The 21,191-nt window shown below is 38.4% G+C and overlaps 1 protein-coding gene across 3 annotated transcripts in view; it reads right to left on the bottom strand.

Annotated features, from left to right (window-relative positions):
• The window catches only part of LOC121317098 (ribosomal protein S6 kinase delta-1-like), a 79,836-nt gene extending 67,162 nt beyond the window's left edge, over positions 1-12,674 (bottom strand). For all 3 annotated transcript variants that reach the window (XM_041252697.1, XM_041252698.1, XM_041252699.1), the window contains exons 1-3: positions 12,513-12,674; positions 6,296-6,331; positions 1,499-1,619 (exon numbers count right to left, since the gene is read on the bottom strand). In XM_041252697.1, the coding sequence (XP_041108631.1) occupies positions 1,499-1,619; positions 6,296-6,331; positions 12,513-12,614 (259 nt within the window). In that variant the 5' untranslated portion in view covers positions 12,615-12,674. The remainder of the gene's footprint in view (positions 1-1,498; positions 1,620-6,295; positions 6,332-12,512) is intronic.
• Between the last annotated feature and the right edge of the window lie 8,517 nt (positions 12,675-21,191).

Here is a 21,191-nt window from a genome sequence, read left to right as displayed (position 1 = left end):
CACATTTTCATGTTTTGTATTATTCTGACAATAACAACCTCTGAACAATGTTTCCATGAAAAAACACTCAAACATTCACTGCATCAAGTCACTACAGTTAACATTTGGCATTTATCATCCAATTAAGTCTTTTTTAAAGTAAAAAAAAAAAACAAAAAAAAAATCTTATGAAACAAATAAGCACTCAACAGGTTAGGGCACTTCCACACCTAGTTCGTTTGACTTTTTGATGCAGAAGGAAGCCCGGTTCGGTTTGCTTAGAATCACGTAAATCACACCAAGATCTGAGATCACTTGAAATGGTGGCGACATCCAGGCTACAGAGGCTATATATCGTGCACATTATTATTATTATTATTATTATTATTATTATTATTATTATTATTATTATTATTATTATTATTATTATTATTATTAACAGCTAAATTCCAGTTGGTTGAATGTACAATATGTAAATATTTTTTATATTCATAATTGCCTCAAATCCAACAAGCGTTTTCCCCGACAAATACTTGACGCTCTTTCAGCATGTTACATTTCTTTCGCAATGATTTCATGTGCACCAAGTAAACCAAGAGAGTATGGACAACAGCACAGCCACAGCACATAAAGTATTCTCCATATTGAACATGATGGAAAAAGTTTTTCCAGAGAGAAATTTCGCTCTAGTCATCAGCAAGAGAACCGAGCGAGTTGCAAGTGAACCAAACAAACTAATTTCAATGCACTTTAAAAGAAACTCAAGTTTGCTTAAATTTTTCTGGTGTGAAACGAACCAAAACAAACCTGAAAAAAATGTGTTTGTTTGCAAGTGAGCTGCGATTCGAATCACTTGCAAGTGAACTAGGTGTGAAAGTGCCTTTAAGATAAGGACTCAAAAAGTGGGCCAACATTGTTTGCTTGTAGTTAGGTCCAAACTGCATTTTGGTGTAGAGAGCTAGATAATGCTGGACTATAGTAGAGCATTTAGCCCTGTGCCAAATTTCTTAACAAAATGATGATGCTACAAAGCTTCAGATAGAGATTTTTCGTTAGAGATTTGCTCCTACTTTTTTAACAGTCTGTTATGCCTTTAACAAAAAAAAAATGGTGTAAACTCAGCAGTGGGGTAAATGCTTTGTGAAAAGGTTTCCATGTTTCCTATTAGCACGGAATACCACTGAATGGAATGGACAAACAAGGACAAAAAATGCCTTTCCTGTAGGTCTCCTTGTTAAGTCATCAGTTTAGCTGATATTTGATACTAAGTTCACAGATCACAGCTTGAGACACTCTGCTGCACTGGTTTCTTTGTGCAGTGCAGTACGTAAATGCAAATTCTGCAGCATGACAACTGATGTGCTGTTAAGGCAACAGTAACGTTAAACAGTTAGCGTAAAATAACTTGGATAATACATTTTAACCAATAATATTGTAAACAAATTTAAAAAATAATAATAATAGTCCAGTACATTAATGCATTACTGTATTCAGACAAGAGACATGCAAGATATCTTACCAAAAACTTTGGCTTTGGCAAAGGGTGGAAAGAGTTCTGATTGCCTGTATAGATTTTTATGTATCTGCCAAAGGTCCTTGTGCAGCTTCTTAAAGTCACTATATCTCTTCCAGACAATTATCTGAAATAGAAAGAAAAGACATGATCAGGCCTGACCAGCTTCTGATTCAGGAATTCCAGGTGCACCTCTTTTTTACAGCTTTTGGCTGCATACTTTGACTACACATGCAGAAACCTAAACCTAAACCTGCAGAATGCATGGTTTTGCAGTGACTGTTGAAGGAAACACCGGTGATGTAACATTGGGACACACTGCTGCAGTATGTAATCAATTGCAGAGATTGTGTTACTAAGAGACAGCATTTTATCTCCTTCCAAGGTCAGGTTCAACACCAGTTAAAAGGAGTGTCGAAGCAGCTTTGAAATATTTGCAGTAGAGTACAAGAACTAAAAAAACAACCCCCACTGCTGTACAGTACTGTGCTAATCACCACGGTGGTGAGGTGTTCTCAAGTTCTTGCCTTGGCCCTATGAGGTTACTGTACCTTAACTACCTTGTGTTTTTATTTTTCTCCAATTAACCAATGTCATGTTCATTATATAGTGCTCCCTCGCCATAAGGCTATTGGTTAAGGCGCCTCGGATATAATGCTCCTACAGCATGCCCCCAAATTCCCTTTACTAGTGATTCATGCAATATTTCTACAGTAAATACAGTACCGGTGATGTTCAAACTGTAAACAACTTCTCAGTCTAACTTCCGTTTATGTCTCTCCCTTTTGAGTAGTCTGAGTTCAGAGTATCTGAACTGAAGAAAAGCTGCGCTGGCACGTTATAACACAGACATCATATTCAGAATGCATTTCATAACTAAATATATTAGGCCTATCACGTAGTTATCTTTCCTAATGTATTCACTTTTTTGCTGTGAGAGGAGCTGCAGCTTTCTCTGGGAGACAAGATGCTTCAGACCCACTCCGTCAGCCAAACCTGGGGTGAACCCATTCCCTCTTCCCCTCTCCCGACCCGCTCTCCTTCTTGCACTTGGTTTGCTTGTCTGTTGCTTCCCCGACCGCTGTTTAGCCAGGCTATTTATAGTTTAAAAATTGCTAATTAAAATGATCCACAAGTGGGAATGTTACCTTTTTTTTTTGTAAAAAATATAACATTGATTACATGGTGCTTTATCCATGGTTAATTCACGGTAAGTTACATTTTTGTTTCATGAGTCCACCGCTCTTCAGTTATAACGCTCATATTGTGTGTGTCCCCGAGACCCATGTTACAGCAAGTGAGCACTGTACTGTAATGTATTTATACTTAGGGTTTTTATTATTCAGGCTGTATTTTAAGACAAGTTGTGGTTTTTGTATAATGTTCCAAAATCAGTGTTTATCAGGGTTTTTATTAATTTATTTATGTATTTAAAAAGTTAGTTCAGGAGTTTTGATGTATTGAGGCATTATGATAACTGCTCAAATCAAGTAGCAGCATAGATAGGAATCAAAGTGCTTGTTGTACCTACAGTGCAGCAAAATACAGCAAATTGCATGATGAACAGGGGTCAGTGAACACAAAGTATGCCGCGGTCCTAAACAAATGTGTATCTTGATCAAAAAGTTATTATTTTTTAACAATTTTTGTTTAACATAGGTTTAAACATTCTCTTCCATACTGTACATTGTACTCCTTAAATGCACACATACAATACTATATTATTTGAATGTCCATATTTCAAAATAACTTTTTTTTTAACCTTTAACAGCTGAAAGAACTCTCCTTTTCTTATCAGCGCTCATGAATATGTATTTTGGATATGCTGAGGACTTCACTGGTAAATAAAAAGTACAAGTACTTAACGTGTAGTGTATGATAATGTACTGTTTATCTCTCATGTGGGGTTTGTAATGTAGTTTGCTTGTGAATTTGTTGTCTTTCCAGGATACCCTTGCAATGAGGCTTCAGTTTAAATGAATACAAACATGTAAGACAAGGACTTGTCACTGTAAAGTGTGTCTAATTTATACCTTAAATGAACATATTAAATAAATAAATATGCATGAATTAATATCTAGGATGATACGGATCTCCCCCCGTTGACTTTCCAGTTCATATGAAGATGGATAACAAGCAAAAACACTCAAATTGAAAATGATTTTCTGGGATATGTCCAGCCTCACTCTAATAATTAATAAATCCACCACAAATCCTACAGCACTGGTTTCTATCTTATTTGGCTGATAACTGACTTTCATTACTCAGTCAACAAACCTCCTTGATCTCAGTCACAAGGACATTATTACTGCTGAGTGCAGTCAGCACATTTTTACATTCTGGGTTTAACAATCCCCATTCTAAAAATGCAGACCCTTCTACATGGATTACATCTATCCGTACATCTCACTCATGGTGAATACCAAAAGTGCCTTGATTGTGCACCACAGCAAACCTTCACCAGACTTGCATCCTACATGCCTAGCTTCCCAGACATTACCAAAATCAACAATTCAAACTGCCAGTCTCTTGTACATTTTTTTCTTTCTCAATGTCAAATAATTGAAATTAGGTTATTTTAGTTTTACTACATAACCTACCATTAGCGGCTGGTTTCATAGAATAAGCATTAAAGTAAAATTCAAGACTTGTGATAAATTTGGGTCCGTGAAACAAGCTCTCCGTTTTATATAGTCAAGAATGACCTTGTATATTTTACCCATTACATCGGATTTTTACATCTGGATTTACTTTGTGTTTACTGCTGACTGCATCAAATAGATAGGTACAATATACATTCTTATACCACCTTATCCAGATTCACTAGCATGAGCCTTATGAAGGTGCTGAAGTGTAAAGAATCAGGTCTACTGGTAAATCCCAATGTTAAACAGCAGCTCACTGAAGCAAAACCAAGTCTCATCATCAACAATTGAAAACACAAATTACCTCTGGAAAGTTTGAATATCACCACAGAACTGGGAATCCATCCCACAGTGATGTTATCACACTGTTTCTGTCAAGATGTATTATTTTTATTGCATTAGGGAATCTGTTAAAAATAGTTTTCCCAAAAAGTTTTTTTTTTTGTTTTTGTAATATCTTTACAATTGCATTATATATACTGTACGGCATGTCTACTGAGGCAAACTTTTTAAAGTTAAAATATATGTGGCAACTTAGATTTGAATTTAAACAGCTAGTTTTAGACACATTGTAGTCCCTTTTTTTCTATACTTGCTTCCACTTTAATTAGTTCTTCTGTATTAGCAGCAACCCACTACATTTACATGTATTTACTGTAGTATTCTGAATACTTCAGTATACTGCTGACATTAAAATTTTGAACTGCAAGTTAAATGAGAAAAGAATGTCCCATGTCCAACTTTTTTCCCAGTCCACTGACACAAACATTGTGCAGAGGAGTTGGAGCTGCACAGGAGCAATGTGGAATTCTATGGCGTATCCTGGATATCGGTTAGAATGGGTTTGGTACTCTGAGTAATGCCTAATTGCACACACGACTCTGCATATTCTGGATACAGTTATCCAAGATACTGCAAAGAATGATGTGAATGTTAAGTTTTGATGGAAAAAAAAAGTCATGCAAGTATCCAGAATGCCAGTCAAGTTCCCAGTGCATGCAAACAACACAAGTGAAGCAGAAAAGAACAGAGCGATGCTATTAAAAATGTGTATTTAAAAAATAATAATAATCACAACAATCATAATAATTTTACTGTGCATGCCACACTGTGACTTTCCACCTGCTTAGATTCTAGCTGGAGGCTGCTGCAATTCTTTTTTTCACTTCCTGTGCAACAGGTATTAGGACCCTACCTGACATGCCACAGACACCAGTGTATTGCATAGGTTAAGTAAGGTTCCAATTCTTGCTTGCAAATGAAAATTTCAGAGTAGTGGCAAACTAAAAAGTTGTTAAAGTGAATCTAAAGTCAGGAAAAACAAAACTATTTACAACAAATGGTAAGACTTGTGTTTTGCTTATGAAAGGAATGAAAAGGTTTTCAAAACCCTTGGTTTACCCCTCAACGTGTTACAGATCAGTTTACAGTTTACCTTTGATGTAATGTAATCTTTTATATGACAAAACCTAGACTGTTTTGACATAAATCACCAATGAAATACATCGCTCTTTTACTTGGGGGTGTATTTCAGGAGAAAGAGAATTTCTTGTTGCATCCAGATAATGCTCTCTCAAGAAACAACGCCTCTTGTTCCCACAATACACACACACAGACACAAGGCAATTTAGAGTGATTAATCAACCTGAACAGCATGTCTTTGGACTGTGGGACGAAACCGTTGTACCCGAAGAAAACCCACGCGAACACGGGAAGAACATGCAAACTCCACACAGACAGACCCCTAGGCCGGAATCGAACCCAGGACGCACGCCACTGTGCCGCCCAGAGTTGATTTATGAAATATCAAAACAATCAGGATGGCATTGGAAAATATATGGCTGCGATATGGAAAACACGGGATACAGTAAAGATGATGCGTTTGTTCCAAGCACTGCAGGGGGTCCTGTAACACTTAAGTAAATGTTATACCACACCACATGGTAAAACATTATAGAAACAGATTAATGATGAATAAACACATACAGTAACTCTGATGAAGAGTAATAATGCAGCATATACTGTAAAGATAAAATTCAGGTTCTAAATTCCCAAGAGGCAATATGTGCATCCACCTCTTTGCTCAGTCCAGTAAGGGCCACAGTGCATTCTTTTATGTTGTTATTCTTTTAAGAATTAGTCTTTAAGGAGCCTTTACCTCTTGCACATCCTCAGGATTACTTCTGGAGATGATCTGGAAACAGAACAAAAAAAGGAAATAATCAGTGAGGAACAGCTGCTGCAAATAAAGCCCAAAACAAATCACTTAAAAATCAGTCTTTACCAACTGGGAAATACCTACAAAGAACAGGAAGATCCAGTGGGACTTTAAATCATTAGAACACACACACACACAGTCACACAGACATCTAATGCATCCATTCAAATGTAAATGTTGTCCTCTGTTTTCTACAAGCAATCCATGGATAAGAAACGCGTGCTCTTAGGCACCCTAACAATGCAAGCATTGTTCTTTGTGAAAGAAATTATCTGTGAAAGTGCTGACACTGGGCGGAACTGGAACGCAGACTTCATCAAACAATAGCCATAATAACTTGTCAATGTTAATAAGGGATCATGTTTTGGATTTTTATAATAAATAACTGAATTTAAGTTTAGTATCCTGGCTTTTCTTGGGTCTTTTAGCAAGTCTGGTTTTAGCAAAACTAGTTTATGATGTTATCAGACATTCTAAGTATTTATACATTTTGATGATGTCATGACCACGTTAATAACTAAATTACTGTTAATAAATACGTTTATTTTAAAGAAACTCCCTATAATTTAACAGCGTCTCAGCTACAGTCTCCATGCTGGATTTTTGGTTTCGATCAAGAGGCTGGGTAACATAAGGATGTAAGGCACGTCTCTTTTATGGAAGGGGCCCTCCAAGGGTTTTCAGGGGTAAATTAACTTCCATTGTACATTCTTTTTCTTTTGAACGTCATAATGGGAGATTCACATGAAGTGAAATGAGACATTTCATGGTATTCATAAAACTTTGACGGCTTGTTTCACAGATCCCGATTATCACTCATCTGGACTAACTGATGTTATTTTAGGTAAAGTAATCCAAGAATAGCGCTAAGCAGGGTCTGTGAAACCAGCCGTAAGTATCCTAAATTGTTTCATATGACTAAATCCCATATACTAGCCTTAAATCGGGACAGGATTGTAGAGAAACAATAAAGCAAAGCACTCACAGAGCCTACCAGCATACATTTAATCAATCAATCCATTAACATCCCCATTATAGTACATATGTAAGCTATAACACACATTACATGAACAGTCTGGACAAACTTTCTTAGTTATATGCATTAGAAATCAACACAGGCCCATAACACAAAGGGATTATATACAGATTATATATTCTGTCCCCCTAAGGCCAGTATTTCTACAATACAAAATAGGAATGGGTAGGTGTAGTTTAATACACAAAAATAAAAAAAAATGATTTCAACAGCATATTATATTACAGAAAAAATCCTCAAATATTAGTTACTAGTAGAAGCAAACACATCTTTTTATAAATTTTTTTTTTTTTTTTAAAGCCAACACTTGACTAGTGTTAAAAGTCAGTCTTAAACTATGGTCAGACATAAATACAATTTAGCTAAACTTGGGTAACATTGAAATTAGAAAGACAATTTAACTTTGATGACTATTAACACCTACCAAATGATAAGCAGAACAACTCAATGACTAATAATAAAAAGTAAGATACAGCACATGGAAGGAGTTATTTAACAATACTGGACTGCAGTGCACTGTAAAGCATCTACTGTTGACTCTGTGAATGGATGTCAGTAGTTAATGGCTAGTTGTAATTGGTAGTAATGTCAAACTACTGTAATGTTGGAATGTATTTTCTATTGGTATATTTGCATTATTCAGATTATTTTATGAATGTTACTTGTTAGAATTAAACATATGTAGAATATTTGGATTGCTATATGATAAGTTACTTTATTCTGAATTCAGCAAAAATGATTATTTTGTACTGTCTTGTACTGCATAGCATTATGCCACTGTAGATTTAATTGGAAGAGATATGCACTGTGACGCTGCTGCTCAACTGTGTCTTGGTACATGTTTCACAGTTATTTGTATTTTAATTCAGCAAACAAAAGGAAAAACCTGTGCATAAGAAAATAGAGTATTGAACGAAGACATTTCGTCTTGGACAGTACACTTCATGAACCCGGCCGCCTCCCCCGAAGAGTAAACTTATTACCAGCTTACACTATTACGCTGTCTGCTTGTAGCACACATAAGCATGTGCCTTTTATTCTTGGGAGCGTAAGAGTAGGGGCTAGAGTTTGGATAATCGAATATGCAAAAATGTTGGACCCTGTGTATTCAAATAGGAAGCGATTCGAAATTCCCATCCCTAATACAAAAGTCAAATATGTATACCTGTATTCTGAATATTTTAATTACAGTTCTTGCTTCCTTTTTTTTTTTTTTTTTTTTTTTTACATCTTCCACATTCAATAAAGAGTTCAGGCCACCACCGGGCATGGCATTCTCTAGATATCCCAATCTCTGCCACCAGAGGGCAATGTAGTGAACAGTTTTATTATTTACATATACCATATATAGATAGGTATGTATAGGAATTCAATGAAAACTACAGGGTATAACACTTAACCCTACTACTGACTTAAGTGGACATTACTTTTTTTTTTTTTCCCCCCCCAAAACAAACAACTTTCTGCAAGTCTCTCTGATGTTTGCCATTTTGAGTCCCAGAATTTATTTGCACTCAACTAAGCCAATTTGTGTCCTACCTGTGTAGGTATTTTAAAAAAGGACTTACAGCGTGTTTACTGCATTTTACTTTTGCCTGTAGAAATAATAACAATGTAGTTTATAAAAAGCAATACTTTAACACAATCTTATATAAATAAAATGTGTTGTATGTAACAAAACAATGCTAGTCATACTGACAGAAACAGTAACTACAACGTTGTGTCATCTATTTTGTATTACAGTAGGTACAGTAACTATGCTGGCATTTTACTCTTTTCTTTGCTACACTGGAAAGAATGTTTTTGATGCAACCTTTGACCTCAACATTCAGCTATTTCTTTAAAAGCAATATTGTGAAAGTACTTTTAAGCCTTAGTTTCATTTTTTTGTTTGAACTAACACAGACACTGTTGTGTATTTTCAGTGGAGTGCTAAGAAAAAATAATAATAATTCTGTGTGCGGTTTCAAAAAAGAGAAGGACCTGTATAGATATGGTAGGGGTGTTTTGGTGGGTAGAGGCTTAAATGAAACTGAATTGAAACTCAGGAACTGAAAACAAAAATAACTAACACAGAGTAGAACACAGTTAACATTTACCTGTATAAGGCCATGCTTTAAAATGTTGTGGTTTGTGTAATTTCTGTAACCTGGCTCTGGTTCCTTTAGTTATGAAGATACAGAAGAGTAGTCTCATATAAAAGGGATCAAACAATGTGTCCCTGTTAGGTGTAGACCATAGTACTGAAGGGACATTACTTATAAGAAATAACTAAAATTAAAAGCATTTTACTATTTTAAAGTTATTAGTTTAACCCATTTATTTACATTGACAGTTTAACTAAATCAAATTATGGTATGATGCCTCATATCGACCTCATGATATATCCATGTTATAAGTTTAAAAAAAGGTGGTTGTTAGTATAAATCATGTCAGTGTTATTAGGTCATTTAACAGATGCTTGATACTGTGTGTTTGGGACTGGTGATGGTGGTGAACCAAGTATAGGAGAGGCTACTTCACATTGCTGTCAACAGGAGTACTGTAAAAAAATAAATAAATTGCCCTTAACTGTGAGGGGGTCTTTATCCTGGGAAGGCCTTAAACTGAAGTCTTACTGTTTATTTTGCTTTCTGTTTACAGTAAATAAGAACACAATAACTGTTTCCTAAAAGTTGTTCTGAAAATTGTTTTGCTAGAAGCTGGATACTTTTGATTGAACACAGGGTAGGATGGGTGAGCTAATCAACCTATTTTTTTTGCTACAGCTTCATTTGAAAATATGGAACAAGTCAATAGCAACAGATCCAATAACGTTTCCTGTTTCAAGCGATACTTCTTTCTTAGCAAACAATAAATACCAACCAAACAACAGGCAGGCAAACATCCCGCCTACAATACAATACAATACAAGTATACTACCAGAATTCTGCTTTTATTTACAGAAGAAAATGTGTAATTAAAACATAAGTTATCAGCAGCACATTCGCTTACAAGCCCTGTTTTTAATTATAGGCTTCATCAGTATTTGAAAGCAAAATTATGATCTGCTGTGTCAATGCATAATTATAATGTATCTTATACTTTACTATACTATCCCTAGCCTATTGAAATAACTATTCAAATATCATGCACAAAGAGTGTTTTGTTTGAACCTAGAAGAATACAGATTGATAGAGATGGAGTGAGAGATTTCATAGTAACAGTGAAAACCAGCCTTGTCAGATTTAAATCTTGGACAAAGGGAAGTGCTATGCAGGAAGATAGTTTCTTCTGCCTTTGGGATCTTTTGGCATTTCTTTCTATTTATAGTGTAAAAAGAAATGGCATCATGAAAATGCTGAACGTCTAGGTGATCATAAAACACAATTCTTGAATTGATAATAGAATAGCTTCGAAATAGTCAAGCTGCCATTTCTGCTGTTAAAACAAATAACAAATAATACTAGAGCTGGAACAAATATTTAGATAAACACTGCTTGAAATGTATCCGGTAGAAAAAAATGGCCATGTTTGAATTTGTTATTATAACAGAAAAAATGTATAAATTACTGTATCAAAGATATGCAAAGAAAGCTCATGCATAAATACTGTTTCAAATAAACATATATTATGCTGTACAGAACAGTGTTTCTCTCATTCCTCATAGGTGATGGGTTACAGGCCTTATTTATAAACTGTAATATTCGTTAAAATTCAAATATTCAGCACTACTTAACACTGTATGACTGTAAAAAGAGAACATATTACACTAGTCATCCCCACTGTAGAAGGGCACAAACCAGTATTAAAAAGTTTAACTTACAAAAATGTAACACAGACTACTTGAAACCATTATTTGGTATAACGAAATATCAGTGTATGCTGTTGATTGTTATCTGAGCTTCCTATACTGCAGTAGCATGAGGATGTGAGGAAAGTAGGTTCCATGGAGGAAAACACTTGTGTCATTTACTTCTTTACCAAACAAACAGAACAGTCAACATGGTCTGGCTTTTGAAAAAGTAGAATGCACAGGCAGCTAAACTATGGAAGTCTGTAAAGAGAGAGAGAGAGAGAAAATTAGCATAATCGTGGGGCTGTACAGTAGCTTTAACCCATCTAGATTTGTAGGGGCATTGTTTGTATAAATAACTGAATGATGGCATCTGGAATTGTTATTTCAGTTTAATTTGAGTAGCATTGCAGCTGGGGTGTTCTCTGGTTTCACCTAAAAATAAACTGAAATCATTCGGAATCTTGCATTACATCTCACTGAACATTACAACATAGCACCTGGCAGTTAGCCAGTTAGGACTTAACATGATTTTGCCATGTCATATAACTTGTACTGCACTGGTAATTGTTTTTTTTGTTTTGTTTTGTTTTTTTTTAAATCAATTAGAATCACCAATAATGCACCACAATACACTATTTGATTGGGTGGGATTTATAATACTTAGTATTATTCTAGTGTCTAACTAATGGTTCAATCTGGTCTACTCCAGTATAGTAATTCACATATTCTCTCCCACACTGTATTACAGCATGCAGTGATAATTCAAAACATCTGCTCTCTGGTTTAGCAGCTGTCTTTTTAGGTACAAGTTTCATCACCCAGAAATGCTTTCTAGCTGACCAATTAAAACATACTGTCCTCGCTTGAAAGCTAGCATCTCTCTCCTGGCATAATTTTTTACACACTATAGCTAATTATAAGACATGTGAATTGTCACTCAGTGACATCGACACCAACCAAACAAAACGTTACTGTACTGTATTTACATTGAAGGGTATTTAAAAGTAGTGCCAGCGTTAAAAATAAATAAATAAATCGTTGCAGTATAACAACAACACCGTACTGTAGTACAGATGGCACTAACTCTTATTGGTCTGAATTAGACAGGGATTGTGTTTGTGTCAGAAACCCGGCATCACTGAAGATTTAGGCTTTCGGTACCACAGGCTCTCGTCTATTACTTCCTTGATTTTGCAATTAATTACACAGAAATAAAATTTAAAAAAAACAGTCTTGAATGATCGTTTATTCTGCATAATGACAAATTATATTTTACATTAATATTGGCTGTCTATAATGACACCAAGGTTTACTATAGTAAAAAATCTGAGGAAGACACTTACCCTGGCAGTGACTTGGTAAACAGTATATCCCTTCTGGTGTTTCTTGGGGTCCGTAACAGTGTAAAATCGGGCAAATTCCCCTCTGTCTCGCTGAGACATCATTCTGTTTACTGCAAAGCCATTACATTATTTTTACCGTGGAAGCCCAGCACTGGAGTCACTTCCGGATTATCCTCCGGCTCTGTTCCGTGAGTGATACAGGAAGTCCAGCCCTACTTGTTCATTGATGTGTAGAATTAATGACAAACCGTTTAAAAATGTAATTCTGAATTTCTGACATCAACAATTCTCTTATTGATTTCAGTAGTAATACTTTTGATTTGAACAATTCCCAATATTATGTTTTGATATCCAAAAATAGATTTTTTGATATAAAAAATAGAATTGTTTTTGTCAAAAATAGTAGCTATAGCTTTTATTTTGATATCAGCCAACTCTGGGGTAAAACTGTCTTAGAAGAAGGCAGATAATCATGTCTGAGATCTGCTGGAATCATGTTCCTCACTCTGCCACTGAGCTCACTTACCATCTTATCCACTGACTAACTAACGTTTTGTTTTTGGTTTTCCACGTGGTGGGATTTGCCTAGGAAATCATTTTGGCCCTGTAACAGTTCACTGAAATTGAGAGGAAGCAGCGTGTATTATTAACAACCGTAAAAATATGTAATATTGTATTAAAAGAGTTCCTTGTCTAGGACAAAGCATAAATTTAGCATTTCTTTGGTTATGCTAGCTAAATTGTGAAAGAATTCAGGAATATGTGGCATCAACTTTCTGTCTGAGCACAGGTACACTAAACATGAACAAACTTTTAAAAAAGCCTATATATTACTATGTATAAAAAAAAAAAAACTTGAAAAAAGTATACCAACATATAATTATATGCTTCTTGGAATAATGCCAAGAAGTTAGTCAAATTCCATAAGAAGCAAACATCTGTTGTTCTACAACACTTTATACTTGGGAAAATACATTTCTGACAGATTCCCTATTCCTTGTACTATTTCTACTTGTACTGTTTCCGTTAGAAAAAAAGAGTACACAGCTGCAGTATAAACATTTGCATTACAACAGAAGGCGTTATTTATTTTATGTATTCAGAGCCATTTGTACAGTGTTTGAGATGTACCATATTACTTAGTGTCTACTTCCTGTCAGCTGGCAGCAGCATTAAGTTATATTGACCAAAAATTCCCCAATGTAAAATAAGTATTTCGAACAGGTTCATACAAACCAAAGATCAAAGCTGCCTTTTTTAGATTTTACTATTTATTTTCCTCACTTGTTGTCAATGTTGTCATCCCTGTCCACATCTAACTATTGTATGAGTTCTTGTAATGCATTCTTCTGCAGAGGTAGGTGAAGATTCTAAAGCAAAAAAGAACATTACCCAGACAGTACACAATAAATAAATGGAGATATAAATATAAATATGCTATAAATGAGTTATGCTACGAATGAGGATTGGCAGTTAATTGAAGGTTAGTTAATGGAAGGTCAAAAGCCATACAGGTCAAAAGCCTGGTATTTTTGCACACGTTTTAAATATTTTTAGAAAGAGTTCTAGATCGGATTGTTACAGGTAGGTTCCCCTTCTGCCATAGAACACATCTGGGTAGTTGCTGTCAGGACCTCCACGAACATGGGATCCTCTACCTCTTCTTCTTGGTCATAAACCAGGATGGATTTAGAATTACCTGGCTTTTGCCCAGCATTGCTCCGCCCCTCCTAGTGTCGCAGTCTGTAAATGAGATAATTATTATCAGTGAAAATGGTAAACTGAGCCCCAAGCAAATATTCTTTAAATGTCTCTGTAACTGCATATTTAAGGGTGAAAAACTCAAATTCAGAAGAACTATAGTTGGATTGCGTAGGCAATGGCTCTCCTGCCTCTCCAGGTGCTGGGCAAGTACTGACCCCAACCCCTAATGACTGGCATATGTATTAAGACAATAAGCCAGATTTTAACTTTGTTAAAATTATGGTCTTCTGTCCAGTCTTGCAACTCCTGTCTCTTCTTCTTGGCGCTGGTCCCTGTCAATAGCCTGCAGAGCGGGGTTGCCATGAGAGTAATCGACAATAATGGCCAATTCAGTAATGGTTGTCTGGACTGGCCACTCACGTATGGTTTCCACCTTCCCATTATCAGGACACTATGTGTCCTAGATAGTGTACTTGTTGTCGCAGCAAGAAACATTTTTCGGGTTTCAGCTTCAAGCTAAACTGCAACAGTCTGGAAAACACAAACTCCGCATTTTTCAGGTGGGCATCAAAATCATTTGCATACACAATGACATCATCTAGGTAGATAAGCAGAGATTCAGTATTCAAGTCCCCAAGGCAGCATTCCATCAATCGATGAAACGTTGCAGGTGCATTATACAACCCGAATGGCATCCTTTCAAACTTATATAACCTAATAGGATAAGGAAGGCTCTTTTTTCGCGAACTCTAGGCTCTACTTCCATCTGCCAGTATCCGCTGGCCAAGTCAAAAGTGGAAAACCACTGCGCTTTCTTTAGAGTAATGAGAGCTTCCTCTACCCGGGGAAGCAGATATGCATCCTTATGGGTTATGGCATTAAGCTTAAGGTAGTCCACGCAAAACCCCAAACCTATCTTTCTTGCGGACCAACACTATTGGAGCAGCTTGGGGGCTGCTACTTTTTTTAACCACCCCAGATGGATCCCAGCATTCCTTACAAAAGGGAGAGCACTTTCTGATACAAATTCAGGGGTACTTGTACCTTTCTCTAACTGGGGCCACATGATAAAGAGAGAAAGAATCGATGCTGTAAATCTCCTTCCCGACCAGAAAAGGCACTGTGTACGGTTGGTAGACTGGTCAACTCGACGGTGGGCAGAAACAGGAAGTCGGCCATCTTGGAGGTAGTATGTAACTGTGCGTACTCAAAACGATTCCCATGCGATCAGCTGAGGGCCAGGCAGCGACTGTTTACACCAGGATGCCGGGCTCATTGTAGGGAGGAGTTGGGCAATACAACAGGGACGCAGCTACGTGAGTACGGCCCCTTGCGCTGAAATGTAACTTACAACCGGAGCTTTGTTTGTTTGTTTTGTTACGTATTGTCTTGTAGAGGAGGAGTAAGGAACCAGGGGCTGCAGCCATGTAGCCAGCTCAAACAGCTGAGTATTGCACTCACCCTGCGTGGTGATGCAAAAATTAGTAGATCATGTGACCCGGTGGCTCTGCACCGGCACCAATATTGCAGAGAAAGTAACCAAATTGGTTGCAATTGAACAATTTGTGAAGACGCTGGGGACGGAATTGGGTCACCAACATTGTCCCACCATGCTGGATGCGGCAGACTGATTGGCTGAAGGGTATGAGGACGCGTTACCACCCACCCCACCGATCGTCACACCTGCTCCTCCCTCCAATGGGCCCGAGGACATGACCACCACTGCACTTCACCCCCTCCCTTCACAGATCGACACCTCATCGATGCCCCATGGGCTGCCGTCCTCAACAACAATGGAGAGCCAGGTCAACCAAAAGTGGGGCAAGAGCAGAACACCCCTCCCCGTTGCCAAACCATGGGTGCTCTATGGGTGCCCTTTCACCCCACCTGTTACCAGTACCATGAGGTCGGCCACCTCACCAGGAATTGACCGGCGGCAATGAAATGTGGTGTGGCCTCCCACTATGAATTATCAGCACCAGGTAAGGCCAGGGGAAATGATTGGAATGGGCCTTGCATTGTTGATGTACGGGTTGGTGATGTGAGCACCCACGCATTAGTGGACTCAATGTGTGGGCACGCTTTAATTGAACAAGTTCTGTTGACGGGGGTATCTTGGTGGTCACGCGGGGTAGTGGTCATTTCCTGTATTCATGGGGATAACAAGGATCCCCTCATTAAATTAGATTTGGCTGTTGGATGTCATACCCGCTGTGTAATCATGGCAGTGGCTGCAACGTTGCCATATCCGGTGATTTTAGGTCGAGACTGGCCTCACTTTGAAACGAATAATAAAACAGTAAAGACTGTCTCCGGTAAGACCATGGGAGCAGCGAGGGAAGCTATTGGGAACATGTCCCTGCTGCATGCTGATTTGTTCCATTCCCAATTTCGCATGAAAGACAAAAAGAGAGCGAAGGGTAGAAAAATGGGAAGAAATGTCAATGAAACAAGGCTCCGGCTGCAAGTTACGTTTTAGTGGAAGTGGGCCGTACTCACATAGCTGTGTCCCCTTTGTATTGGTCAACTCCTCCCTGCAATCAGCCAGCACCCCGGTGTAACCAATCAATGCCTGGCCCGCAGCTGATTTGTATGGGAATCGTTTCAAGTACACGCAGCTATGTGCTTCCTCCTAGATGGCCGACTTCCTATTTCCGCCCACTGTTGAGACGACCTGTTTATGGGGAAGTGTACTATCAACCTTTCACAGTGTCCTTTCTGGTCAGGAGGGAGATTTACAGCATGGAATCTTTCTCTCTTTATCACTGAAGGGGATTGGAATCAAACGTTTACCTAGATTCCTAGTGCACAGGCTACTATAGCCCAGCTCAGTATACTGAAATTCTGGGACCGGAACGTTGACTTGGAGTGCGAGCAGAATAATGATCCCTCTCTGGTGAACCATTCGGGGGCAGGTTTGGTCTATTGAGAGGAAGGAAGTTGAGTTCAGATAACTGCTCACATTCCCTTATTTTATTATAACTGGGCATATATTGTATAAAGTATTGCAAGCCCAGTTATTAGTTCCAAAGTCTTTCCATCCTGAGGTCAAGTGGTTGGATCATGATATTCCTTTTTCTGGACACTTGGGTTATGGAAAGACTTTGGATTGGACTTTGGACTTTATTGGATGGTGTGGCAGTGTGGCAGTGCATGGGTATGGGGGGGGAGTTAAAATCCTCCCTGTAACAACACACATAAACAATACATGTTTAAATGATTAATTAAGGCTCCAGCCACAGGTATATAAATAAGGTGATTACAGCTCCAGCCACAGGTGTATAAATAAGGTGATGAAATGGTAGTGTTGAGAATTAATGTCGGTGTTTGTGGTGAAGGTTAGTGTTTCATGTTCCGTGTTCTGTGCTTTGCTGTTTGTTTATTTTCGTGAGGTTTTTGTCAAACTTTTTGTTTTGACCCTTATGCCTTTTATTTTGACCAGTGTGGTTTTGTTAAGGTTTGTACTGTTGGTTTTTGTTTATTTGTTTAATTAAAAGCCACATTTGGGTCTACTTCCTGATATTCACCAGCCTGGGTTGTGATGTCATCCTGTCACAGATGGGAATTTTTGAGGACGTGAGGAAATTTGTGGCGGAGAGCCTGGACTGCCAACAGATAGCATCGGGGAAGTTTCTCCCAGCCCCGCTGGTCCCATTGCCCCTTATTAGACCATTTGAAAGCATTGTGATGGACATAGCGGGTCCATTGAGCCCCTCTGACTCTGGATATACACACATTTTCAAGCTGAAATGTTTTCTTCTATTTTCCATCCTAGAAAAATGAATAAAGAAAGAAGGACCGTAAAATGGGAGGGAGCATCACTGAGACAAGGCTAGGGTCTGGTGGGAGAGCACTTGGATGGTAACAAACGCCAGTCAAAGGGAGTTTGAATGCAGTGTGACCGAGAGGGCGAGGTTACTTGGCCATATAGGGCAGATGCTACTCCCACTCCTCTCAATATACCAGATATGTGATACTCAAGCATGGACATAGTGTGGGACCAACATAATGACCCGTCAGTAGTGCACACTTGATGGCAGGTCCAATCTATTGAAGGTAAGGATGTTGATGGCGCTGGGGCACTAATATGTCCACACTTCAGTATCAAGGGGCAATTACTATATAGGATAAATCTAGCCTCGGGCACAGGACAGCGGGTAACACAATTATTGGTTCCCTCGTCTTGTTGGACCGAGGTCATGAGGCTGGCGCACGATATCCCTTTTGCGGGGCACCTTGGAGCTGACAAGACAAGGGAACGGATATTGGCTCAATTCATACTGATGTGTTGAAATATGTAGCCACATGCCCAGAATTCCAGTGAGTAGCACCGGGTCAAATGCACCCAACCCTTTGGTTCCCCTGCCGATTATTTCCACTCCCTTTGAACGCATTGCAATAGACATAGTGGGTCCTTTCATACCTTCTGACTCCGGGTATACGTGTTAAATGGCAGAGGCCATATGAAGTGATTCGGCTATAGGAAAGGTGAATTATGAAATTAGACAGCTCGATCCCTGAAATGAATGGGGCATTTATCATATAAATTTATTAAGGCCCTGGCAGGCAAGGAAGGTCTTATTTATAGTCCCAGGCAATATAGAGGATGATTTAGGCCACTTTCCAGAGACTCCTAGCATTAAAATAATTTCGATGGGGGAATAATTGGTTCCAGATCAGCAACAGGAACTGTATAAGCTTGCTGTTCAACCATGTTTTTTCTGACTGCCAGGCAGGACTAATTTGGTTGAATATGACATTGTCTCTCCCTCAGGTGTCATAGTATAAGAGAGACCTTACCGGATCCCAGAAAAATCGACGAAGTTGCATTCACAAACATGTATGGGACATGCTCAAACTTGGGGTGACTAAGCCTTCCAGGAGCAAGTGGTGCAGTCCAGTTGTCATATTGGCCAAGAAAGACGGCACCAACCACTTCTGTGTGGACTTTCAGAAGTTAAACGCTATTGCTAAGTTCGATGCATACATTATGCCTCGGGTCCACGAACTTCTAGATATCCTGGAAAAGGTGACGTTTATCTTTACTATGGACCTGACAAAGGGATACTGACAGATCCCCTTAATCCGCAGCTCTAGAGAGAAAACCGCATTTTTCAGTACCAGAAGGGCTGTTTCACTTTAAAACCATGCTGTTTGGGCTACATAGTGCACCGCTGCCTTTCACAGACTGATGGATCAGGTTTTACACCCACATCATGAACATGCAGCAGCGTATATTGATGATGTGGTGAGTTACAGCTCCATCTGGCAAGAGCACTTGGCTAGGGTTACAGTCATCCTTCAGTCTCTAAGGGTAGCCCGGGTGACAGCTAACTTGAGAAAATGTGCGTTTGCCAAGACAGAAACTCTGTATGTGGAATTTTTAATGGGAAATGGAAGGGTGAGACCTGTTGTCACCAAAATCCAGGCTTTGGTCGATGCGGCGATCCCCAAAACAAAGACTCAGGTGAGGTCACTACTGGGATTAGCCAGTTATTACCACTGCTTTATCCCTGAGCATGCCACAGTGGTTAACCCTTTAGTAGAACACACCAAAAAGAGTCCCCCAAATTTAATTAAGTGGTCAGCTTTGTGTCAGGGGGCATTTGATACTATTAAGCATAAACTTTGCCAGGCCCCCACCCTTATCACACCTGATTTCATCGTTTGGACTGCAACCTTCCAGAGACTGATGGACCAGGTTCTATACCCCCATTGGAAAGCAGCCACATATATTGATGATGTGGTGGTTTTTAGCTCTACCTGGAGAGATCATCTTGCTAGACTTTCGGCCGTCCTATAGTGTCTGGGTAAGTGTGCATTTGGCAAAAAAGAGACCCAATATCTGGGCTATATTATCGGTAATGGGCAGGTAAATCCAGTAGCCTCTAAAGTCCAGGCTTTGGTGGAGGCGGCGATTCCGAAAAACAAGTCTCAGATGAGATCACTGTTGGGGTTAGCAGGCTATTACCGTTGCTTTATCCCTGTATTCCACCATAGTTAACCCCCTGGTCTATCTCACCTAAATGAACCAAATTTAGTAAAGTGGACAGGTGAGTGTCAGGGGGCCTTTGATATGATAAAGAGGTTGTGCAAAGCCCCCACCCTAATTATACCAGATCTTAGCAAGGAGTTCACCCTTCAGACTGACACCTTTGACTATCCCAAGCAATTCACAAAAATGTACCACAAGGGACATGTAAAATATTTGATTTACCTTAAGTAGGCATGGACAGCTTTGACCCCCAAGTCCTTGGTGATTCAGGCTTAAGAGTTCACTATCCAAGTTCTTGATGAACAGCAAACATGAAACAGCTTCTCTTTAGCACAGTCTGAAATGCACTGTTCACTTTTGAACAAGTCATGTTTGCTTTTACAGTTTTCTTGGTTTAGAAATCTAAATATCATTACGATATCATTACAAAATTATCATTAAGAGCGATAAAGAAAAAACATATAATACAGTAAAAAGTACCACACAGTTTTCATTAATGGGTATCCTGAAATAAAATTAATGTTTATTATTACTGCTGCAAGTACTGTTGCAGGATATGCCTCTTTCACGCTAAAAAGACTGATGGAGTAGAAAGCAGGTTTCAAAGTTGAGGAAACTTGCTTCACTGGAGATACAGTAAATCAACGTTAGTGGGATTAAAACAACCTGGACTGCTTTCAAATTTACTATAACTCCCAGACATAAATCATTTATATTTTAGCGTGAGCAAAATATAATTAAGTAGACAACAGGCTTAAACAGCTTTATATACAATTAAAGTTGCTGATTTTTTCATTATACTTTATTACACCTTTCATTATAGTAAACCTTTATAAGGATAGTATGGAAGGATGTGGGTATTCACTGACACGGGAGACAGAAGTGTATTTGTAAACACCGCACAGGTGCCCAGTTTTATTTGTTTCTTTTTATATTTTCTTTTTGCAGTGATTTATTTTAGCCCGCAGAGGGAGCTGTTG

This window comes from Polyodon spathula, chromosome 6, assembly GCF_017654505.1.
Source record: "Polyodon spathula isolate WHYD16114869_AA chromosome 6, ASM1765450v1, whole genome shotgun sequence".
NCBI classification, from domain to species: domain Eukaryota; kingdom Metazoa; phylum Chordata; class Actinopteri; order Acipenseriformes; family Polyodontidae; genus Polyodon; species Polyodon spathula.
This window is presented reverse-complemented; position numbering and strand designations above follow the sequence as displayed.